The 25,827-nt window shown below is 45.5% G+C and overlaps 1 protein-coding gene and 1 pseudogene across 1 annotated transcript in view; one reads left to right on the forward strand and one right to left on the reverse strand.

Annotated features, from left to right (window-relative positions):
* LOC135535915 (beta-1,3-N-acetylglucosaminyltransferase lunatic fringe-like) overlaps positions 1-12,624 on the forward strand; it is a 34,951-nt pseudogene extending 22,327 nt beyond the window's left edge.
* An 8,134-nt stretch (positions 12,625-20,758) lies between these two features.
* The window catches only part of LOC135535912 (protein tweety homolog 3-like), a 95,938-nt gene continuing 90,869 nt past the window's right edge, over positions 20,759-25,827 (reverse strand). The window contains 1 exon segment of the mRNA XM_064962312.1: positions 20,759-24,645. Within this exon segment, the coding sequence (XP_064818384.1) occupies positions 24,511-24,645 (135 nt within the window). The 3' untranslated portion in view covers positions 20,759-24,510.

Consider the following 25,827-nt stretch of genomic DNA (forward strand, 5'->3'; position numbering starts at 1 on the left):
CACACACATACATACATACATACATACATACATACATACATACACACACATACACACACACATACACACACACATACATACACATACACACACACACACACACACACACATATACATACAGACACACATACATACATGCATACATACATACATACATGCATGCATACATACATACATACATACATACATACATACATACATACATACATGCATACATGCATACATACATACATACATACATACATACATACATAAATAAATAAATAAATAAATAAATAAATAAATACACACACACACACACACACGGCAGTGGAAGTGATGTGAGGAATGTGTCAGAGAGAGTTGGAACAAAGACTTTCTCCCAGGGAGTTTTCCGTCTCTAGTTAACTACAGCAGCTGTATGCTAATACAACGGAGTGTGTGAGTGTCGGGGGGGGGCTTTCAAGAACCTAACACATAAAATATATTTTTACTTGTTTAACACTTTTTTGGTTAGAAAATAGTTTTTTTTAAATAAACAAAAATCCTTGAATGAGTAGGTCTGTCCAAACTGTTGACTGGTACTGGATGTGTATGGTCTATCATTGAATGTCACACTAGCACACTAGCACACCCCCCCCCCACTGGACATAGCACACACACCCCCCCCCCCCCCACTGGACATAGCACACACACACACCCCCCCCCACTGGACATAGCACCCCCCCCCCCCCCACTGGACATAGCATCCCCCCCCCCACTGGACATAGCACCCCCCCCCCCCACTGGACATAGCACCCCCCCCCCCACTGGACATAGCACCCCCCCCCCCCCCCCACTGGACATAGCACACACACACACCCCCCACTGGACATAGCACCCCCCCCCCCCTTCCCCCCACTGGACATAGCACCCCCCCCACTGGACATAGCACCCCCCCCCCCCCCACTGGACATAGCACCCCCCCCCCACTGGACATAGCACCCCCCCCCCACTGATCATAGCACCCCCCCCCCCCCACTGGACATAGCACCCCCCCCCCCCACTGGACATAGCACCCCCCCCCCACTGGACATAGCACCCCCCCCCCCCCACTGGACATAGCACCCCCCCCCCCTGGACATAGCACCCCCCCCCCCCCCTGGACTGGTCAGTAGCTGTCATGGTGCTGGGTGGTGTACCTTAGTCTTGGCTCAGATCCAGTATCAGCACTGTTGTCTCCACTCAATGCTGTGGCTGTGGTCTAGAAACTACCACTACCCTCGTGTGTGTCCCATTACATGTGTCAGAGGAAGGAAGCACTTTCCGCTGTAGTGAAAACAACCCTGTGGAACAAAATGTTGTTCTGTTTTAGACCAGTCAGATGGAACAATGATGGAACAGAATGTTGTTCTGTTTTAGACCAGTCGGATGGAACAATGATGGAACAGAATGTTGTTCTGTTGTAGACCAGTCAGATGGAACAATGATGGAACAGAATGTTGTTCTGTTTCAGACCAGTCAGATGGAACAATGATGGAACAGAATGTTGTTCTGTTTCAGACCAGTCAGATGGAACAATGATGGAACAGAATGTTGTTCTGTTTTAGACCAGTCAGATGGAACAATGATGGAACAGAATGTTGTTCTGTTTCAGACCAGTCAGATGGAACAATGATGGAACAGAATGTTGTTCTGTTTCAGACCAGTCAGATGGAACAATGATGGAACAGAATGTTGTTCTGTTTCAGACCAGTCAGATGGAACAATGATGGAACAGAATGTTGTTCTGTTTTAGACCAGTCAGATGGAACAGAATGTTGTTCTGTTTTAGACCAGTCAGATGGAACAATGATGGAACAGAATGTTGTTCTGTTTTAGACCAGTCAGATGGAACAGAATGTTGTTCTGTTTTAGGCCAGTCAGATGGAACAGAATGTTGTTCTGTTTTAGACCAGTCAGATGGAACAATGATGGAACAGAATGTTGTTCTGTTTCAGACCAGTCAGATGGAACAATGATGGAACAGAATGTTGTTCTGTTTTAGACCAGTCAGATGGAACAGAATGTTGTTCTGTTTCAGACCAGTCAGATGGAACAATGATGGAACAGAATGTTGTTCTGTTTTAGACCAGTCAGATGGAACAGAATGTTGTTCTGTTTCAGACCAGTCAGATGGAACAGAATGTTGTTCTGTTTTAGACCAGTCAGATGGAACAATGATGGAACAGAATGTTGTTCTGCTTTAGACCAGTCAGATGGAACAATGATGGAACAGAATGTTGTTCTGTTTTAGACCAGTCAGATGGAACAGAATGTTGTTCTGTTTCAGACCAGTCAGATGGAACAGAATGTTGTTCTGTTTTAGGCCAGTCAGATGGAACAGAATGTTGTTCTGTTTCAGACCAGTCAGATGGAACAGAATGTTGTTCTGCTTTAGACCAGTCAGATGGAACAATGATGGAACAGAATGTTGTTCTGCTTTAGACCAGTCAGATGGAACAATGATGGAACAGAATGTTGTTCTGCTTTAGACCAGTCAGATGGAACAATGATGGAACAGAATGTTGTTCTGTTTTAGACCAGTCAGATGGAACAATGATGGAACAGAATGTTGTTCTGTTTTAGGCTGTAACGTAACAAAATTTGGAAAAAGTCAAGGGGTCTGAATACTTTCTGAATGCAGTGTGTGTGTGTGTATATATATAGATATAGATAGATATAGATATAGATATCTCTCACAGGAGGTTGGTGGCACCTTGATTGGGGATGTCTGGGGCGGAATCAGTGGAACGCTATCAAAGACACCAAACGCATGGTTTCCATGGTTTCCATGTGTTTGACGACATTCCATTTGCCTCCGTTCCAGCCATTCCTATGAGCCGTCCCTCCCCAATAGGGAACAGTGTACTAAATGGGACACATCCTGTCTGACTATTGTTCTACAGAGTAGCGCTGGCTCACTATTCACACTACATTAATGATTGACACACACACACACTGACCTTCTATTTATGTGTGTGTGTGTGTGTGTGTGTGTGTGTGTGTGTGTGTGTGTGTGTGTGTGTGTGTGTGTGTGTGTTTTCAGACACATGTATTCACCGATGGAGAGGATGACAGGCTGAGGAAGAGGATGGGTGAGGTTCAAAAATAAAAACACACATACACACGTTCTGACGGTGCCAGATTATAACAGGAAGCTAATATTGTTATTCTAGAGGTGCCAGATTATAACAGGAAGCTAATATTGTTATTCTAGAGGTGCCAGATTATAACAGGAAGCTAATATTGTTATTCTAGAGGTGCCAGATTATAACAGGAAACTAATATTGTTATTCTAGAGGTGCCAGATTATAACAGGAAGCTAATATTGTTATTCTAGAGGTGCCAGATTATAACAGGAAGCTAATATTGTTATTCTAGAGGTGCCAGATTATAACAGGAAGCTAATATTGTTATTCTAGAGGTGCCAGATTATAACAGGAAGCTAATATTGTTATTCTAGAGGTGCCAGATTATAACATGAAACTAACATTGTTATTCTAGAGGTGCCAGATTATAACAGGAAACTAATATTGTTATTCTAGAGGTGCCAGATTATAACAGGAAGCTAATATTGTTATTCTAGAGGTGCCAGATTATAACAGGAAGCTAATATTGTTATTCTAGAGGTGCCAGATTATAACAGGAAGCTAATATTGTTATTCTAGAGGTGCCAGATTATAACAGGAAGCTAATATTGTTATTCTAGAGGTGCCAGATTATAACATGAAGCTAATATGGTTATTCTAGAGGTGCCAGATTATAACAGGAAGCTAATATTGTTATTCTAGAGGTGCCAGATTATAACATGAAACTAATATTGTTATTCTAGAGGTGCCAGATTATAACATGAAACTAATATTGTTATTCTAGAGGTGCCAGATTATAACATGAAACTAATATTGTTATTCTAGAGGTGCCAGATTATAACATGAAGCTAATATGGTTATTCTAGAGGTGCCAGATTATAACAGGAAACTAATATTGTTATTCTAGAGGTGCCAGATTATAACATGAAGCTAATATGGTTATTCTAGAGGTGCCAGATTATAACAGGAAACTAATATTGTTATTCTAGAGGTGCCAGATTATAACATGAAACTAACATTGTTATTCTAGAGGTGCCAGATTATAACATGAAGCTAATATGGTTATTCTAGAGGTGCCAGATTATAACATGAAACTAATATTGTTATTCTAGAGGTGCCAGATTATAACATGAAGCTAATATGGTTATTCTAGAGGTGCCAGATTATAACAGGAAACTAATATTGTTATTCTAGAGGTGCCAGATTATAACATGAAGCTAATATGGTTATTCTAGAGGTGCCAGATTATAACAGGAAACTAATATTGTTATTCTAGAGGTGCCAGATTATAACATGAAACTAACATTGTTATTCTAGAGGTGCCAGATTATAACATGAAGCTAATATGGTTATTCTAGAGGTGCCAGATTATAACATGAAACTAATATTGTTATTCTAGAGGTGCCAGATTATAACATGAAGCTAATATGGTTATTCTAGAGGTGCCAGATTATAACAGGAAACTAATATTGTTATTCTAGAGGTGCCAGATTATAACATGAAGCTAATATGGTTATTCTAGAGGTGCCAGATTATAACAGGAAACTAATATTGTTATTCTAGAGGTGCCAGATTATAACATGAAACTAACATTGTTATTCTAGAGGTGCCAGATTATAACATGAAGCTAATATGGTTATTCTAGAGGTGCCAGATTATAACATGAAACTAACATTGTTATTCTAGAGGTGCCAGATTATAACATGAAACTAATATTGTTATTCTAGAGGTGCCAGATTATAACAGGAAACTAATATTGTTATTCTAGAGGTGCCAGATTATAACATGAAACTAATATTGTTATTCTAGAGGTGCCAGATTATAACATGAAACTAATATTGTTATTCTAGAGGTGCCAGATTATAACATGAAGCTAATATGGTTATTCTAGAGGTGCCAGATTATAACATGAAACTAACATTGCTATTCTAGAGGTGCCAGATTATAACATGAAACTAACATTGTTATTCTAGAGGTGCCAGATTATAACATGAAACTAACATTGCTATTCTAGAGGTGCCAGATTATAACATGAAACTAACATTGTTATTCTAGAGGTGCCAGATTATAACATGAAACTAACATTGTTATTCTAGGGGTGCCAGATTATAACATGAAACTAATATTGTTATTCTAGAGGTGCCAGATTATAACATGAAACTGACATTGTTATTCTAGAGGTGCCAGATTATAACATGAAACTAATATTGTTATTCTAGAGGTGCCAGATTATAACAGGAAGCTAATATGGTTATTCTAGAGGTGCCAGATTATAACAGGAAGGTAACATTGTTATTCTAGAGGTGCCAGATTATAAAAGGAAGGTAATATTGTTATTCTAGAGGTGCCAGATTATAACATGAAACTAATATTGTTATTCTAGAGGTGCCAGATTATAACAGGAAGCTAATATTGTTATTCTAGAGGTGCCAGATTATAACATGAAACTAATATTGTTATTCTAGAGGTGCCAGATTATAACATGAAACTAATATTGTTATTCTAGAGGTGCCAGATTATAACATGAAACTAATATTGTTATTTTAGAGGTGCCAGATTATAACATGAAACTAACATTGCTATTCTAGAGGTGCCAGATTATAACATGAAACTAATATTGTTATTCTAAAGGTGCCAGATTATAACAGGAAGGTAATATTGTTATTCTAGAGGTGCCAGATTATAACATGAAACTAATATTGTTATTCTAGAGGTGCCAGATTATAACAGGAAACTAATATTGTTATTCTAGAGGTGCCAGATTATAACATGAAACTAATATTGTTATTTTAGAGGTGCCAGATTATAACATGAAACTAACATTGCTATTCTAGAGGTGCCAGATTATAACATGAAACTAATATTGTTATTCTAAAGGTGCCAGATTATAACAGGAAGGTAATATTGTTATTCTAGAGGTGCCAGATTATAACATGAAACTAATATTGTTATTCTAGAGGTGCCAGATTATAACATGAAACTAATATTGTTATTCTAGAGGTGCCAGATTATAAAAGGAAGGTAATATTGTTATTCTAGAGGTGCCAGATTATAACATGAAACTAATATTGTTATTCTAGAGGTGCCAGATTATAACATGAAACTAATATTGTTATTCTAGAGGTGCCAGATTATAACAGGAAGCTAATATTGTTATTCTAGAGGTGCCAGATTATAACTGGAAGCAAATATTTCTGACTCATTCAAAACTGTTTTGCCACCATAGTAACACAATAGCATCCTATCATCTTTGTTAAAAGTCACATACTGTCCTGTGTTGTGCTGAAATGTGTTATGTGCATCATTTGACCCCAGGGCTCATTTCCTGACTGTCTGACTGACTGATTGGTTGACGTTATTCCCACAGGGAGTCACATGATCAATACGAACTGTTCAGCGGCCCACAGTCGCCAGGCTCTGTCCTGTAAAATGGCCGTCGAATACGACACTTTCATCAGCTCTGGCAAGAAGTAAGACGCACGCACACGCGCACACACACACACGCACACACACACACACACACATACACAGACACACACACACACACACACACACACACTGCAATGAATTAGCAGTTTGTGTTAATGGCTGAAGAATCAAAGTCAAGTTGATTGTGGTTCCCCCTTCTAGATGGTTCTGACCATGTAGATAATGATACTAATTGTGGTTAACCCTTCTAGATGGTTCTGACCATGTAGATAATGATACTGATTGTGGTTAACCCTTCTAGGTGGTTCTGACCATGTAGATATTGATACTGATTGTGGTTAACCCTTCTAGGTGGTTCTGACCATGTAGATATTGATACTGATTGTGGTTAACCCTTCTAGATGGTTCTGACCATGACGATATTGATACTGATTGTGGTTAACCCTTCTAGGTGGTTCTGCCATGTGGATGACGATAACTACGTGAACATACGTCCCCTTGTGAAGCTCCTGTCTCACTACAGCCACGCCCACGACGTCTACATTGGCCGGCCTAGCCTCGACCGACCGCTAGAAGCCACCGAGAGGTTTGGCGACGCCCACACGGTAAGGGACCAGGAATTAATGTGTTCACTAACCTAAAACATGTTTCTCATTTTAACCATTATTTTGTTTTTGTGACTATATAACCCAGCAAGCATATTTTGGTTCCTTGGAAGTTGTGGGAACGTACATTTTTGGTTTCCCATTAGTTCTGGGAATGAAGCCATACCTTTCCTGACTGGTAAAACTGAACTGTTTTTTTTTTTTTTTTTTTTTTTTTTTTACATTTTGAGAACAGAAGTTAACTTTTACCCTGTTCTGGGAACGTACATTTTGAAGTTAACAGGGAGGTTCTGCGAACGTTTTGCTATGGTTCCCGGGAGGTTTTATTAACGTTCTGAGAATGAAAATTACAGGTTATTTGAAGGTAATTAAATAATGTTTTGAGAACAATGCTTAAAAGAGTATTTGGATTTTTTTTTTTTTATAACTTTTCACTGAATGTTTCAATAACACTGCTAGCTTAGTTTAGGTTTTGAACTCCAAGTATAGATAGGACACATGGAAATTAATTTTCATGTTTTTTAACTCATACAAAGCTGTTACTTTTAGTCTATTCAAACAAACAGCATTAGTGGGCACGGCCCAATACACCTGAATGCACTTAACGAGATAGAGTTGATGCAGGGCCAATTGGGGCGACAGGGTAGCCGAGTGGTTAGAGCGTTGGACTAGTAACCGAAAGGTTGCAAGTTCGAATCCCCGAGCTGACAAGGTACAACTCTGTCGTTCTGCCCCTGAACAGGCAGTTAGGCCGTCATTGAAAATAAGAATTTGTTGACTTGCCTAGTAAAATAAAGGTAAAATTAAAAAATAAATAAAGGGAACTACAGGCAGGAATCAGCAATGAATCCCAGTAATGAGCCATCTATGGGGATGGGTGCCCCCTTGTGGACAGAGAGTGAATCACCCAATGTATTACTCCCACCCCGGGGAGATTGATAAACCCCTGTGAACAACATTGAACGAGGGGTACCACGTTGTGCTTCCGTGAGGCTATTTAGTCTGCATGAATCCCGGCTCCCTTATGGGCACATAAGTTTGACGTAACAAAACACTGTCGTCAAGCTAACGTGTTTGTGGAGCGTTGCACAGGTCTCTCAGAGCCGCGCTAAGGCCCCTCTCTCCAGAACGCTGTTGGGTAGTTCTAAGAACGCTATGTGCTAGTTGGGTGGTTATCAGAACGTTATGTGCTAGTTGGGTGGTTATCAGAACGTTATGTGATAGCTGGGTGGTTCTCAGAACGTTATGTGATAGCTGGGTGGTTCTCAGAACGCTATGTGCTAGTTGGGTGGCTCTCAAAACGCTATTTGCTAGTTGGGTGGTTCTCAGAACGCTATGTGCTAGCTGGGTGGTTCTCAGAACGCTATGTGCTAGTTGGGTGGTTCTATATTTTTTATAGATTTATATAATAACAATAATATTGAATATGAATGTATGTGTGGGTTTCCATTTATATTTGTATGTATCTGCCTATATAATGCCATACATTGTGTTTATTACATGTTAGTAATATTGTGTGTATTATGTATGCATGTTGTGTGCTGTCAGCGTCCAGTGCGTTTCTGGTTTGCCACAGGAGGAGCTGGGTTCTGTGTTAGTCGAGGTCTCGCCCTCAAGATGAGCCCCTGGGCCAGGTGAGACTGTGTGTGTGTGTGTGTGTGTGTGTATTGAGACACAGTGGGTTATTCTCCTGCTTTTCTGTGAGTTTGCGTACAGAAGTGTGTTTATTTTGGAAGTCAGTAGGCAGTTTCCACACATTACATATTCACTGTCTCTCTGTGTCTCTCTCTGTGTCTCTCTCTGTCTCTCTCTCTGTCTCTCTCTCTGTGTCTCTCTCTGTGTCTCTCTCTGTGTCTCTCTCTGTGTCTCTCTCTGTGTCTCTCTCTGTGTCTCTCTCTGTGTCTCTCTCTGTGTCTCTCTCTGTGTCTCTCTCTGTGTCTCTCTCTGTGTCTCTCTCTGTGTCTCTCTCTGTGTCTCTCTCTGTGTCTCTCTCTGTGTCTCTCTCTGTGTCTCTCTGTCTCTCTCTCTGTGTCTCTCTCTGTGTCTCTCTCTGTGTCTCTCTCTGTCTCTCTCTCTGTGTCTCTCTCTGTGTCTCTCTCTGTGTCTCTCTCTGTGTCTCTCTCTGTGTCTCTCTCTGTGTCTCTCTCTGTGTCTCTGTCTCTGTGTCTCTGTCTCTGTGTCTCTCTCTGTGTCTCTCTCTGTGTCTCTCTCTGTGTCTCTCTCTGTGTCTCTCTCTGTGTCTCTCTCTCTCTTTCTCTGTGTCTCTCTCTGTGTCTCTCTCTGTGTCTCTGTCTCTCTCTCTCTCCTGGTCCCCAGTGGAGGTAATTTCATGACAACAGCTGATCGTATTCGTCTCCCTGACGACTGCACGATTGGTTACATCATCGAGGCGTTGCTAGGGGTGGGTCTTATCCGCTCCCCACTGTTCCACTCTCACCTGGAGAACCTTCAGCTGGTGTCACCGACACAGATACACCACCAGGTACACACACACACACACACACACACATACACATACAGTAATACTACTATGGAGTATGGACCCTGTTAAGCTTCAATGGAACACAGTGATAAATACTAGCCAATGGAACACAGCGATAAATACTAGCCAATGGAACACAGTGATAAATACTAGCCAATGGAACACAGGGATAAATACTAGCCAATGGAACACAGGGATAAATACTAGCCAATGGAACACAGGGATAAACACTAGCCAATGGAACACAGGGATAAATACTAGCCAATGGAACACTGATAAATACTAGCCAATGGAACACAGTGATAAATACTAGCCAATGGAACACAGTGATAAATACTAGCCAATGGAACACAGATAAATACTAGCCAATGGAACACAGTGATAAATACTAGCCAATGGAACACAGTGATAAATACTAGCCAATGGAACACAGTGATAAATACTAGCCAATGGAACACAGTGATAAATACTAGACAATGGAACACAGGGATAAATACTAGCCAATGGAACGCAGTGATAAATACTAGCCAATGGAACGCAGGGATAAATACTAGCCAATGGAACGCAGGGATAAATACTAGCCAATGGAACGCAGGGATAAATACTAGCCAATGGAACACAGGGATAAATACTAGCCAATGGAACACAGGGATAAATACTAGCCAATGGAACACAGGGATAAATACTAGACAATGGAACACAGTGATAAATACTAGACAATGGAACACAGGGATAAATACTAGCCAATGGAACACAGTGATAAATATTAGCCAATGGAACACAGTGATAAATACTAGCCAATGGAACACAGTGATAAATACTAGCCAATGGAACACAGTGATAAATACTAGCCAATGGAACACAGTGATAAACACTAGCCAATGGAACACAGCGATAAATACTAGCCAATGGAACACAGCGATAAATACTAGCCAATGGAACACAGTGATAAATACTAGCCAATGGAACACAGGGATAAATACTAGCCAATGGAACACAGGGATAAATACTAGCCAATGGAACACAGCGATAAATACTAGCCAATGGAAAACAGCGATAAATACTAGCCAATGGAACACAGCGATAAATACTAGCCAATGGAACACAATGATAAATACTAGCCAATGGAACGCAGGGATAAATACTAGCCAATGGAACGCAGGGATAAATACTAGCCAATGGAACGCAGTGATAAATACTAGCCAATGGAACGCAGGGATAAATACTAGCCAATGGAACACAGTGATAAATACTAGCCAATGGAACACAGGGATAAATACTAGCCTACTGAATTGAATTTCTCATTTATTTAATGCAGTGTGTGTGTGTGTGTGTGTGTGTGTGTGTGCGTGTTGCCGTTACAGGTGACTCTGAGTTATGGAACGTTTGACAGTAAGAGAAACATAATCAATGTAAGAGGAGCGCTCTCATTGGACAAAGACCCTACCAGGTAATGTAGGGTTTGTGTGTGTGTGTATTTTGAGAGCCTACATTGTCTAAGTGAGTGTTTGCGTGCAAAACTCTCTATTATGTGTTTTCAAGTTGTTGTGTTAAAAGTCACAGCAAGCAGTTTCCATGTGGTGTCAAATTAATTTCCCTTCTCTCACTTCTTTCTCTCCCCCTACTCCCTCCCCCCCTCCCCATCTCTCCCCCCTCCCCATCTCTTCCCCCTCCCCTCCTTCTCTCCCTCTCTCTCTCTCCCTTCTCTCACCCCCTCTCTCCCTCCCTCTTTCCCTCCCTCCCCATCTCTTCACCCTCCCCTCCTTCTCTCCCTCTCTCTCCCTTCTCTCACCCCCCTCTCTCCCTCTTTCTCTTTCCCTCCCTCCCCATCTCTCCCCCCTCTCTCTCCCTCTCCCTCCTCTTTCTCCCCTCTCTCTCCCTTCTCTCACCCCCTCTCTCTCCCTCTTTCTCTTTCCCTCCCTCCCCATCTCTTTCCTCTCCCCTCCTTCTCTTTCCCTCCCTCCTCTCTCCCTCCTCTCTCCCTCCTCTCTCCCCCTCTCCTCCCTCTCCCTCCTCTCTGCCCCCTCTCTCCCTCTCCCCCTCTCTCTCCCTCCTCTCTCCCCCTCTCTCTCCCTCCTCTCTCCCCCTCTCCTCCCTCTCCCTCCCTCTCTCCCCCTCTCTCCTCCCCTCCTCCTCCCTCCTCCTCCCTCCCTCTCCCCCTCCCTCCCTCTCCCCCCTCCCTCTCCCCCCCTCTCTCCCCCTCTCCCTCCCTCTCCCCCTCTCTCTCCCTCTCCCTCCCTCTCTCCCCCTCTCTCTCCCTCCTCCTCTCTCTCCCCCCCCCCCCCGTCTCTCTCTCTCAGGTTCAGGTCTGTCCATTGTGTCTTGTACCCAGACACTCCGTGGTGTTCAGCCCTGACCTGGTACTGAGGTACTGACCCCACCAGTCCAGAGACACGGAAAGAGGGGAGAAGACGAGAGATGGAGCAAAGACACAGAAGGGGCGATAGACAGAGGAGAGAAGTGGAGAAGAGAGACTAGAGATATCAATGAATGGATAGACAGAGGAGAGAAGTGGAGAAGAGAGGCATTGATGAATGGCTAGACAGAGGAGAGAAGTGGAGAAGAGAGACATTGATGAATGGCTAGACAGAGGAGAGAAGTGGAGAAGAGGGACTAGAGATATTGATGAATGGATAGACAGAGGAGAGAAGTGGAGAAGAGGGACATTGATGAATGGATAGACAGAGGAGAGAAGTGGAGAAGAGGGACATTGATGAATGGCTAGACAGAGGAGAGAAGTGGAGAAGAGGGACTAGAGATATTGATGAATGGATAGACAGAGGAGAGAAGTGGAGAAGAGGGACATTGATGAAGGGATAGACAGAGGAGAGAAGTGGAGAAGAGAGACTAGAGATATTGATGAATGGATAGACAGAGGAGAGAACAGGAGAAACAGCCAATAGCCTCCCTCTGTATGGTTCCAGAATGATGATGTCATGATACGGTGCCTTCTGACCATAGAACGGCTTTCTCCAGCTCTCATGTCCTGCTTGGTGTCACAGGGATGGAGTCGGATCGTTTTGGGGTTCCTAGGGCCTCGGGGGGGGGGGGGGGCACCTCGTGGGACGACATTGGATCTCTCCGTCACCGGATCCTTACGCCCTCTAACCCTTGACCTCTAACCCCTGGTCCCTCCCAGAGAGGCCTGTTGGGGGGGGGGACGAGCGCGACGTTGTTGTGAAGTTGCTGATTGCAGATGTCTCTGTGTGTTGCAGCTCGGACAGAGAGCCTCTGTTTCCAGGCTGTTGTGTCGCTCCGCTGTGTAGCCTGAGTTCCAGGCTGTTGTGTTGCTCCGCTGTGTAGCCTGAGTTCCAGTCTGTTGTGTCGCTCCGCTGTGTAGCCTGAGTTCCAGTCTGTTGTGTCGCTCCGCTGTGTAGCCTGAGTTCCAGCCTGTTGTGTCGCTCCGCTGTGTAGCCTGAGTTCCAGTCTGTTGTGTCGCTCCGCTGTGTAGCCTGAGTTCCAGGCTGTTGTGTCGCTCCGCTGTGTAGCCTGAGTTCCAGCCTGTTGTGTCGCTCCGCTGTGTAGCCTGAGTTCCAGCCTGTTGTGTCGCTCCGCTGTGTAGCCTGAGTTCCAGCCTGTTGTGTCGCTCCGCTGTGTAGCCTGAGTTCCAGGCTGTTGTGTCGCTCCGCTGTGTAGCCTGAGTTCCAGGCTGTTGTGTCGCTCCGCTGTGTAGCCTGAGTTCCAGGCTGTTGTGTCGCTCCGCTGTGTAGCCTGAGTTCCAGGCTGTTGTGTCGCTCCGCTGTGTAGCCTGAGTTCCAGGCTGTTGTGTCGCTCCGCTGTGTAGCCTGAGTTCCAGGCTGTTGTGTCGCTCCGCTGTGTAGCCTGAGTTCCAGCCTGTTGTGTCGCTCCGCTGTGTAGCCTGAGTTCCAGGCTGTTGTGTCGCTCCGCTGTGTAGCCTGAGTTCCAGCCTGTTGTGTCGCTCCGCTGTGTAGCCTGAGTTCCAGGCTGTTGTGTCGCTCCGCTGTGTAGCCTGAGTTCCAGGCTGTTGTGTCGCTCCGCTGTGTAGCCTGAGTTCCAGGCTGTTGTGTCGCTCCGCTGTGTAGCCTGAGTTCCAGGCTGTTGTGTCGCTCCGCTGTGTAGCCTGAGTTCCAGGCTGTTGTGTCGCTCCGCTGTGTAGCCTGAGTTCCAGTCTGTTGTGTCGCTCCGCTGTGTAGCCTGAGTTCCAGGCTGTTGTGTCGCTCCGCTGTGTAGCCTGAGTTCCAGCCTGTTGTGTCGCTCCGCTGTGTAGCCTGAGTTCCAGGCTGTTGTGTCGCTCCGCTGTGTAGCCTGAGTTCCAGGCTGTTGTGTCGCTCCGCTGTGTAGCCTGAGTTCCAGGCTGTTGTGTCGCTCCGCTGTGTAGCCTGAGTTCCAGGCTGTTGTGTCGCTCCGCTGTGTAGCCTGAGTTCCAGCCTGTTGTGGTGCTCCGCTGTGTAGCCTGAGTTCCAGCCTGTTGTGTCGCTCCGCTGTGTAGCCTGAGTTCCAGGCTGTTGTGTCGCTCCGCTGTGTAGCCTGAGTTCCAGGCTGTTGTGTCGCTCCGCTGTGTAGCCTGAGTTCCAGGCTGTTGTGTCGCTCCGCTGTGTAGCCTGAGTTCCAGTCTGTTGTGTCGCTCCGCTGTGTAGCCTGAGTTCCAGCCTGTTGTGTCGCTCCGCTGTGTAGCCTGAGTTCCAGGCTGTTGTGGTGCTCCGCTGTGTAGCCTGAGTTCCAGCCTGTTGTGTCGCTCCGCTGTGTAGCCTGAGTTCCAGGCTGTTGTGTCGCTCCGCTGTGTAGCCTGAGTTCCAGGCTGTTGTGTCGCTCCGCTGTGTAGCCTGAGTTCCAGGCTGTTGTGTCGCTCCGCTGTGTAGCCTGAGTTCCAGGCTGTTGTGTCGCTCCGCTGTGTAGCCTGAGTTCCAGGCTGTTGTGTCGCTCCGCTGTGTAGCCTGAGTTCCAGCCTGTTGTGTCGCTCCGCTGTGTAGCCTGAGTTCCAGTCTGTTGTGTCGCTCCGCTGTGTAGCCTGAGTTCCAGTCTGTTGTGTCGCTCCGCTGTGTAGCCTGAGTTCCAGTCTGTTGTGTTGCTCCGCTGTGTAGCCTGAGTTCCAGCCTGTTGTGTCGCTCCGCTGTGTAGCCTGAGTTCCAGGCTGTTGTGTCGCTCCGCTGTGTAGCCTGAGTTCCAGGCTGTTGTGTCGCTCCGCTGTGTAGCCTGAGTTCCAGGCTGTTGTGTCGCTCCGCTGTGTAGCCTGAGTTCCAGCCTGTTGTGTCGCTCCGCTGTGTAGCCTGAGTTCCAGCCTGTTGTGTCGCTCCGCTGTGTAGCCTGAGTTCCAGTCTGTTGTGTCGCTCCGCTGTGTAGCCTGAGTTCCAGTCTGTTGTGTCGCTCCGCTGTGTAGCCTGAGTTCCAGTCTGTTTTTGTGCTGTCATCAACTCCTTGTCACGAACTCAATGTGACGTTTGTCTCGTCCACCACAGCGATGTAGATGGCATGGTAGCACAAACAGATCTGGGACCAGGCTATCTGTTTTGTGAGTGGAAGTTGTTATCCCCCCCCCCTTGGTTGCTAAGGAGAATGGTTCTACATCCTCTTTGGTGTTCAACATTCCTCTTCCTGCATCTTGGAGACTGAAGGATATACAAACTGTGTACTGTTTAATTGTTTGTTTTTTTCCTTTTCAATATTCTTCCCAATATTAAGGTTTATTGTGGATAAAAATGTAAAAAAAGTAATGTCAACAGACTCCGGATCTCTACCAGACCAGTGAAGTGGTGTGTTTTACTGCTCGTTGTTTTAAACAGTTGATTGTTTATAACTGTTCGGTGTCATCTTGTTATTCCATCAGACAGCTGTCAATCAGACCACAGTAACAATGACTTGGAGTTGGATGGTGACCAAGCACTTTGCTGGGAGTTCTGAAGCACCAGGGACTGTGTACCGAAAGCAGGTCTCAGAATAGGGCTGCTGGTCTAGGATCAGGTGCCCTCTCTTATTCATTATAATCTAAAAGGACAAACTGATCCTAAATCAGCACTCTGACATTCTTTATGAATATGGTTCCAGAAATGCCATTGGGGGGCAAAGAACTTTAAACCCAACATCCTATTGTATTGAAGACAGACTATGCATTTTGTTACCATGACGATATATATCTCATGTACATTTGTAAACAGAGGAATGTAGAAGGAGTAGAACGGGCCTCCCTATTCATGTCAGCGGCGCCATAACGGGCAGACAGGCGGCCGTTCTCGTTCTATGTTTAGTAGTGGAATCATGAGGCATGTTGGGAGGGATCAGAGCGGAGGAAACAGAAATAGAATGACTAGAACAGTCTCGGGAACCTTTAACCCTGGTAATTTGACTCATGGGTACTCTCCCATTGGCCGCCAGTCCACCCATCATGCATCATAATGGACCTGTTCTATGGGCCATGGATTGTTTTTGTATGAGCGGAACACGCACATGTTCTCGTGTTCTTAATAAGTGTTCTGTTGACCTCTCTCTCTGTCTGTCTCTCTCTCTCTGTCTCTCTGTCTCTCTCTGTCTCTCTCTCTGTCTCTCTCTCTCTCTGTCTCTCTCTGTCTCTCTCTCTCTGTCTCCCTCTCTGTGTCTCTCTGTCTCTCTCTGTCTCTCTGTCTCTGTCTCTCTCTCTGTGAGGTATTTATTGACCCATAATGGGTTTCTGATTGGAGATTGTTTATGAGAAGTGTTCCTCCTGGACTGGGCCTCTGTAGATAAAGACCTGTTCTGTTTTGACCACTGAACATCATCTCCTTCAGTCATGTGTGTTTATGTTATTATTTTGATCAGGACAGTTTCTGATTGGGATTTTACTGTGTTGTTGTCGTTGTCGTTGTCATTGTTGTTGTTGGATGTATTCTCCAGTATCTGGACTATAGAAAGACAGCAGTATCTCAAGGGATTTGAACGCTGAATATATTGCCTTTTGTCTCACCACAGTGGTTGCTATTCTCTGCTTTTTTAATAAAGCCTAATAATGCCTTATTCAGCCTTATAGTGCCTTATTCAGCCTTATAGTGCCTTATTCAGCCTTATAGTGCCTTATTCAGCCTTATAGTGCCTTATTCAGCCTTATAGTGCCTTATAGGGCCTTATAGCACCTTATTCAGCCTTATAGCGCCTTATTCAGCCTTATTCAGCCTAATAATGCCTTATTCAGCCTTATTCAGCCTAATAATGCCTTATTCAGCCTAATAGTGCCTTATTCAGCCTTATAGCACCTTATTCAGCCTTATTCAGCCTTATAGCACCTTATTCAGCCTTATAGCGCCTTATTCAGCCTAATAATGCCTTATGCAGCCTTATAGCGCCTTATTCAGCCTTATAGCGCCTTATTCAGCCTTATAGCGCCTTATTCAGCCTAATAATGTCTTATTCAGCCTAATAATGTCTTATTCAGCCTAATAATGCCTTGTTCAGCCTTATAGCGCCTTATTCAGCCTTATAATGTCTTATTCAGCCTAATAATGTCTTATTCAGCCTAATAATGCCTTGTTCAGCCTTATAGCACCTTATTCAGCCTAATAATGCCTTGTTCAGCCTAATAATGCCTTGTTCAGCCTTATAATGTCTTATTCAGCCTAATAATGCCTTGTTCAGCCTTATAGCACCTTATTCAGCCTAATAATGCCTTGTTCAGCCTAATAATGTCTTATTCAGCCTAATAATGCCTTATTCAGCCTAATAATGCCTTATTCAGCCTAATAATGCCTTGTTCAGCCTAATAATGCCTTGTTCAGCCTAATAATGCCTTGTTCAGCCTAATAATGTCTTATTCAGCCTAATAATGCCTTGTTCAACCTAATAATGCCTTGTTCAGCCTAATAATGCCTTGTTCAGCCTAATAATGTCTTATTCAGCCTAATAATGTCTTATTCAGCCTAATAATGCCTTGTTCAGCCTAATAATGCCTTGTTCAGCCTAATAATGTCTTATTCAGCCTAATAATGCCTTGTTCAGCCTAATAATGTCTTATTCAGCCTAATAATGCCTTGTTCAGCCTAATAATGTCTTATTCAGCCTAATAATGCCTTGTTCAGCCTTATAGCGCCTTATTCAGCCTTATAATGCAAAGAGATTCTCACTCAGACCGAGACACAAACAGATTCTCTCTCCCCCCTCTCTCCTTCTCTCTCCCCCCTCTCTCCTTCTCTCTCCCCCCTCTCCATTAGTCCTCATCAGTCGGTCCCTCATTAGAGACAGTCCTGTTATAGTGACTAAACTAGACAACTCCCCACACACAGTATTATCTGTGCAGTTAAATCAAGGCTACATTAAAACATGTATTAAAATCTGTGCAGACGCAGCAGAGATAAGAGTCTTACATCAGCAGGTGTGACATGTATCTCCTATCGCTCTCTGGCTCTGCTGCGGACTGGCCGTGTGTGTTGGGGGGGGGTTGTCTAGGAATGTTTGACCCTTCACCTTTACCCTCTGACCCAGTTTGAGTCACTGGCTACGCACCCAGATAACACATGTCTGTTTCTCTTTCTGTGGCTCCCACCCACCGACCCACCGACCGACACACCGACCGGCCCACCGACCCAACCACCCACAGACCGACCCACCCACCGACCCACCGACCGACACACCGACCGGCCCACCGACCCACTGACCGACCCACTGACCGACCCACCCACAGACCGACCCACCGACCAACACACCGACCCACCCACAGACCCACCCACCGACCCACCCACCGACCCACCCACAGACCCACCAACCGCCCCACCCACCGCCCCACCCACCGACCCACCGACCGACCCACCCACAGACCCACCCACCGACCGACCCACCCACAGACCGACCCACCCACAGACCCACCGACCGACCCACCCACCGACCCACCCACCCACCGACCCACCGACCGACCCACCCACAGACCCACCGACCCACCCACCCACCGACCCACCGACCCACCAACCGACCCACCCACAGACCCACCCACAGACCCACCGACCCACCCAGTGTTGGTCCCATGTTTCATGAGCTGAAATAAAACAACCCAGAAACATGTTCCATAAGCACAAAGACATGTATTTCTCTCATTCTGTTTGTTTACATCCCTGTTAGCGAACATTTCTCCTTTGCCAAGATAATCCATCCACCTGACATATGGGACATATCAAGAAACTGATTCAAACAGCATGATGATGACACAGGTGCACCTTGTGCTGTGGACGATAAAAGGACAGGTTTGCAAATCATTTTTGCACAAACTGTCAGAAACCGCAGTTCGTGGTTGTAACTGACTTCAGTGGGCAAATGCTCAACTTCGATGGCCACTGGCCACTGGCACGCTTCACGGATTCATCCCGGTTTTAATTGTACTGGGCAGATGGCAGACCACATGTATGGCATCGTGTGGGCAAGCAAATTGCTGATGTCATCGCTGTGAAGAGAGTGCCCCCATTGTGGCGGTGGGGGTTATGGTATGGGCAGGCATAAGCTACAGACAACAAACACAATTGCATTTTATCGATGGCAACTTGAATGCACCGAGACATCGTGACGAGATCCCGAGGATCATTGTGGTGCCATTCATCCGCCGCCATCACCTCATGTTTCAGCACGGTAACGCACGGCCCCATGTCACAAGGATCTGTACGCAATTCCTGAAAGCTGAAAATGTCCCGATCCGTCCATGGCCTGCACACTCACCAGACATGTCACCCGTTGAGCATGTTTGGAATGCTCTGGATCGACATATATACGACAGAGTGTTCCAGGTCCCGCCGATATCCAGCAAACTTCGCACAGCCATTGAAGAGGAGTGGGACAACATTCCACAGGCCACAATCAACAGCCTGATCCACTTTAAGAGAAGGTGTGCCGTTCTGCATGAGGCAAATGGTGGTCAGACGCCCCTACTTTCTTTTTAAGGTATCTGTGACCAACAGATGCATATCTGTATTCCCAGCCATGTAAAATCCATAGGTTAGGTCCTAATGCAGTTATTTCTATTGACTGATTTTATTTTTCATATACTGTAACTCGGTAAAATCTTCCCAAAAAAGTTGAGTGTTCCATTTTTATATTTTTGTTCCGTGTAATTTGAACAAATATCACTCTGGTAACGAATGTATGTCAGGAAAACTGTAGTGACTTTCTCAAGAGAAGACAGGTGCAACGTTAATGTTTTTTAATCCAATTTACAACGTTAATCCCGATCATACAAACCCGGAGCCTAGATATCCAAAACAACTAACTCATTGAATTCATACATTTTCAGGTAATTTTAATGAGAAAGTCATGTCTTTTCAACTCAATAACACAACTCATGTTACCAAGCTGGGAGGTAAAGTTATTAAAGTATTGAATGAGTAGTGAATGAGTATTGAGCAGGCTACTGTTTATATTATTAGTATTGGGTATTGGGTATTACGTATTGAGCTCTGTATATGGAATGAAATCAAGGCATTAGAATGTACCAGAGCCCCCATCAGCCCAGAACTCCCTGGCTGGCTACTGTTTATATTAGCCTGGCTACTGCTTCTATTTGGCTGGCTACTGTTTCTATTTGGCTGGCTACCATTTATATTTGTCTGGTTACTTTTTCTATTTGTCTGGCTACTGCTTCTATTAGGCTGGCTATTGTTTCTATTAGGCTGGCTACTGTTTCTATTAGCCTGGCTACTGTTTCTATTAGCCTGGCTACTGTTTCTATTAGGCTGTCTACTGTTTCTATTAGCCTGGCTACTGTTTCTATTAGCCTGGCTACTGTTTCTATTAGCCTGGCTACTGTTTCTATTAGCCTGGCTACTGTTTCTATTAGCCTGGCTACTGTTTCTATTCGCCTGGCTACTGTTTCTATTCGCCTGGCTACTGTTTCTATTCGGCTGGCTACTGTTTCTATTTGGCTGGCTACTGTTTCTATGAGCCTGGCTCTGTTTCTATTTGGCTGGCTACTGTTTCTATTAGGCTGGCTACTCCATCTACTTTCAGACAACACTGCGTCTCAAAGAGAAACACTCACTCTTTAATCCGTGACCAACATACATGAATATCGCCATCTACTGTCAGTGAGTGTGTCATTACAGAGAGAGAGAGAGAGGAGATGTACAGATAGAGGGAAAGAGGATATGTATCATTACAGAGACAGGGAGAGAAAGTTAGCGAGAGAAAGGAGAGAGGAGATGTACAGATAGAAGGAGAGAGGAGATGTGTCATACAATAACAGACCACTCCAGTCGTTCTGAGTCAAAGTTGTTTTAATTCTGTTTTTAAAACATGGATTCCAGGCTCAATAATGTCACCACCACAGTTGAGAACAGACAGTATTATCATCTTAGTAAACCGTTGTTGTAGCCAGGTACATAAAAACCACCATCAAAAAAAATCTACAGTACAGTTTTATTAAAATAAAATAAAAAATGCAATTCAAGACAGTCATTCAGCATTATTATAAAGAAAAACAGAAAACAAAATGGTGCTCTTGCCATAATAATAATAATAATTATTATTATTACCCTACAAAAAGAGCTAGCTATAGTTTGTTTTTTTATGATTATTTTTTTTAGAAGACAGACAAATTAAAACGTGTGATATGAAGAGTTTTTAGATTGTTACAAGTTTAAGAAAAGGCCATTGGTTCTTTTAGTTTCCAACAGTGTATATATATATATATTTATTTTTTCGGTCCTCCTCCCGTCGTGCAAAACGCCGTAGTATAGGTAGCGTTGTCATGGTGACGTGATAAACAGAACATTAAGAACGGGTGGAATCACGCCAGTTACGATTGTCTCGCTGGTCTTTCATTCACAGTAAATTATATACACACACACACACACACACACACACACACACACACACACACACACACTGAGCTTGTCAGGGTAGGATGAAGTTGCTTCCTAGACACTGATCTAAGAAAAAAAAATTGTGTTCCGCCTAATGTTTAAGATTAGGATAATGGGAGAGTAAATTGATCCTAGATCTGTGGTTAAAGGCAACTTCTACCCAGAGCGAGTTAATCAAGATCGTTTGAAAGATAATTCCTATGGACTCTTTCTCCCATTAACTGGAAATCCCTCTAGTTAATACACTACATTTCCCATGATGTAAATGCTAACCAGTGTCAAATTTACAGGAGTGAGGGTGTACTGTAGTTCTATTGTGTGTGTGTGTGTGTGTGTGTGTGTGTGTGTGTGTGAGACAGTTCACAGGACTATGGCTAGATATAAAGAATACTGTCTGTGTCTGCAATGTGTGTGTCTGCAATGTGTGTGTCTGCAATGTGTGTGTCTGCAATGTGTGTGTCTGCAATGAACGTTAGTGTGTGTGTTTCTTAGATGAAGATTGGATAAAAGTAATGACCCTTCATTTGCTGGCAACACAGACCACTGTACGTACAGACAGACAGCACACACAGACCACTGTACTGTACGTACAGACAGACAGCACACACAGGAGAGAAGAGAGCAATACCAAAACTACACTGGACGAGCCATCACACACAAGAGTGATGAGAGAGATCACAGCTACACTATTATCATCATACACTTCACGGCACATAGTAGCGAGAGAGAGAACGACTGGCAGACCCATAGAGTTAGATCGAGTACCTAGTAAAGTAAGAGTGAACTTTAGAGTCCTCTATCTTACTCTATGGTCGGCCCCTAGAGATAAACTACTGGCAGCCCCATAGAGTTAGAGTAGCTAGTAAGGTACGAGGGTCTTTAGAGAGTCCTCTGTCTAACTATGGTTGGCCCCTAACCTAGGTTAAGGAGATGTTTCCTTTCGCTTCACCGGGAAACGGAACAAGAGCTGTCGCGAGATCAGGCATCTTTCACGAGGCTCTGAGCGTTCCCACGACGTACACACATTACGGCGACGTGTGGATGTCCTTCTTCTCCGTCTCCCATCGTCCCCTCGAAGATCGTTTGTGCTTCTGAGAAGAAAAAAAAAACTTCCTGTTTTGAGAAAGGTTGTGACCTCTAACCTCATCGTGACCTTTAGTCAGGTCGTTAAAGAAGATCCCTGTTTGACGAAATAATAAAAATGAAGTAAACATTTTATTTATTTAAAGAGAAAGTTGGTCACAGCACCCAAATCTTAATTATCAAGTTACATTTTTTTAAACTAAATTAAAAACACATTTTATTTTAAGAGTCTTTCTCTGTCTTTCACCGTATGATCCAACATTATCCAGGATTTATTTTCCCTTTCTGAGAATTAAGGAACTAAAAAAAGGAATGATGGGATAAAGAGTTGAGCATCCCTCATTATTCAGTTATTTTGGCACAGGTGAGCTCTCCCATGTCCTTCAGTGTAGGAGAGTTCACATCCCTCATTATACAGAGTTGTTTAACCCACAGGTGAGCTCTCCCATGTCCTTCAGTTTAGGAGAGTTCACATCCCTCTACAGAGTTGTTTAACCCACAGGTGAGCTCTCCCATGTCCTTCAGTGTAGGAGAGGTCACATCCCTCTATACAGAGTTGTTTAACCCACAGGTGAGCTCTCCATGTCCTTCAGTTTAGGAGAGGTCACATCCCTCTATACAGAGTTGTGACCCCACAGGTGAGCTCTCCATGTCCTTCAGTTTAGGAGAGTTCACATCCCTCTACAGAGTTGTGACCCCACAGGTGAGCTCTCCCTTATCCTTTTGTCTGCTGTACAGTGGTGGCTAAATCTATCTACAGAGAGTGGTTACTCCACAACATGGCTTTCTGATTCAGCTTCAGACCACATGGTCCGTCTGCACAACAGCCCTTTGCAGTGAAGTTTTAAACTCCAGATGTTACAGGAATGTTGGAGCGTTTTGCAGAGTGCCGGGGGCCGTTTTGCAGAGTGCCGGGGGCCGTTTTGCAGAGTGCCGGGGGCCGTTTTGCAGAGTGCCGGGGGCCGTTTTGCAGTCAGATTCTGTGTCCTAGTGGCTTGGTAGATTAGATGGCAGGACGGTTGTTTACAGAGGCAGGTAGAGTAGAGAGGGGTACACACACGTACAGGCCTCTGTGTGTGTGTGTGTGTGTGTGGCCTAGAATGAGATACAGCCTCAGTCCTTGGAAACACACTCTAAATACCACCATGTTTCAGTTGAGTCTTCCTCCAGAATGTAACTCATACTATTTCACTATTTACAGTTCTATACAGGATGTTTGTGTGTGTGTGGCTCACACCTGCAGTGACCACCAGAGGGCAGTATATTTAATAAACAGGCTAATGCCGGCCGGCAGTCACCACCAGAGGGCAGTATACTTAATAAACAGGCTCATACCGGCAGTGACCACCAGAGGGCAGTATACTTAATAAACAGGCTCATACTGGCAGTCACCACCAGAGGGCAGTATACTTAATAAACAGGCTCATACCGGCAGTGACCACCAGAGGGCAGTATACTTAATAAACAGGCTCATACCGGCAGTCACCACCAGAGGGCAGTATACTTAATAAACAGGCTCATACCGGCAGTGACCACCAGAGGGCAGTATACTTGGTAAAGAGGTGGAGGATCCAGCGTGAGATGGTGTAGAGCTGAGTGGGACTGTGGGACGGTTGTAGGGGAGATGGAGCTGAGGTGGTGGTGGGGGGAGGGGGGAGATCTACAAGGTTCATGGTGATCTTCTGGAGTCTGTAGGTAGGTTGGTTGGTGTTGGTTGGCTGATTGGTTGAGGCGCTGTTCTGGTGAGCTGGGCTGGGCGGTCCGTTGGTTGGCTCTGGTTTTCAACCCACTGTGGTCTGTTCAGGTGAATCTGAGAAGTATTATTTTAGTGGTTCCTATGGGCCGAGGAGGTGGTTGTGATCCTTAGTGGTTCTGGTTCTATACGTGGACTATTGTGTCAACAGGTTCTAAGGAGTTGGTGGTTCTAGTGGGTTGTGGTTCTTTAGTGGAATGAAAAATTGGTTCTGGTTTGTTCCCGTTCTTTTGTGGTTGATGAGTTCTGTCTAGAAGATTCTGGTAGGTTATAATAGGTTGTAGGAGGTTTTGGTAGGTTCTGGAAGGTTCTAGTGGACAGATGACTGTGGTCTGGCGAGGGGATGTGGTCGGCTGGCTGGGTCCAACTGGTCATTGGGGACTGACCGTCGGTTCTGGTCCGGTCCACTGGTGGCCAGATACTTGGCCCTCATACTCGAGGTGTACTGGAGAGATAGAGAGAGTGGTAGGGGAGAAAGACAGAGGGAGGGGAAGAGAGAGAGGGAGGGGAAGAGAGAGCGGGAGGGGAAGAGAGGGAGAGAGGGAGGGGAAGAGAGGGAGAGAGGGAGGGGAAGAGAGGGAGGGAGGGAGGGGAAGAGAGGGAGGGAGGGAGGGGAAGAGGGAGGGAGGGAGGGGAAGAGCGAGAGGGAGGGAGGGGAAGAGAGAGAGGGAGGGAGGGAGGGAGGGGAAGAGAGAGGGGGAGGGAGGAGGGGAAGAGAGAAGGAGGGAGGAAGGGGAAGAGAGAGAGGGAGGGAGGGGAAGAGAGAGAGGGAGGGAGGGGGAGAGAGAGAGAGAGGGAGGGAGGGGGAAGAGAGAGAGAGAGGGAGGGGAAGAGAGAGAGAGAGAGAGGGAGGGGAAGAGAGAGAGAGAGAGTGGGAGGGGAAGAGAGAGAGAGAGAGAGGGAGGGGAAGAGAGAGAGAGGGAGGGGAAGAGAGAGAGAGGGAGGGAAGAGAGAGAGAGAGGGAGGGAGGGGAAGAGAGAGAGAGAGGGAGGGAGGGGAAGAGAGAGAGAGAGAGGGGAAGAGAGAGAGAGAGGGGAAGAGAGAGAGAGAGAGAGGGGAAGAGAGGGAGGGAAGAGAGAGAGAGAGAGGGAGGGGAAGAGAGAGAGAGAGAGAGAGGGAGGGGAGAGAGAGAGAGAGAGAGAGGAGGGGAGGGAGAAGAGAGAGAGAGAGAGAGGGAGGGGAGAGAGAGAGAGAGAGGGAGAGGGAGGGGAAGAGAGAGAGAGAGAGAGAGGGAGGGGAAGAGAGAGAGAGAGAGGGAGGGAAGAGAGAGAGAGAGAGAGGGAGGGGAAGAGAGAGAGAGAGGGAGGGGAAGAGAGAGAGAGAGGGAGGGGAAGAGAGAGAGAGAGGGGAGAGAGAGAGAGAGAGGGGGAGAGAGAGAGAGAGAGAGAGAGGGGGAGAGAGGGAGGGGAAGAGAGAGAGAGAGAGGGAGGGGGGAGAGAGAGAGAGAGAGAGGGAGGGAGGGAAGAGAGAGAGAGAGGGAGGGAAGAGAGAGAGAGGGAGGGGAAGAGAGAGAGAGAGGGAGGGGAAGAGAGAGAGAGAGGGAGGAAGAGAGAGAGAGAGGGAGGGGAAGAGAGAGAGAGAGGGAGGGGAAGAGAGAGAGAGAGGGAGGGGGGAAGAGAGAGAGAGA

Source organism: Oncorhynchus masou, unplaced genomic scaffold (assembly GCF_036934945.1).
Source record: "Oncorhynchus masou masou isolate Uvic2021 unplaced genomic scaffold, UVic_Omas_1.1 unplaced_scaffold_531, whole genome shotgun sequence".
NCBI classification, from domain to species: domain Eukaryota; kingdom Metazoa; phylum Chordata; class Actinopteri; order Salmoniformes; family Salmonidae; genus Oncorhynchus; species Oncorhynchus masou.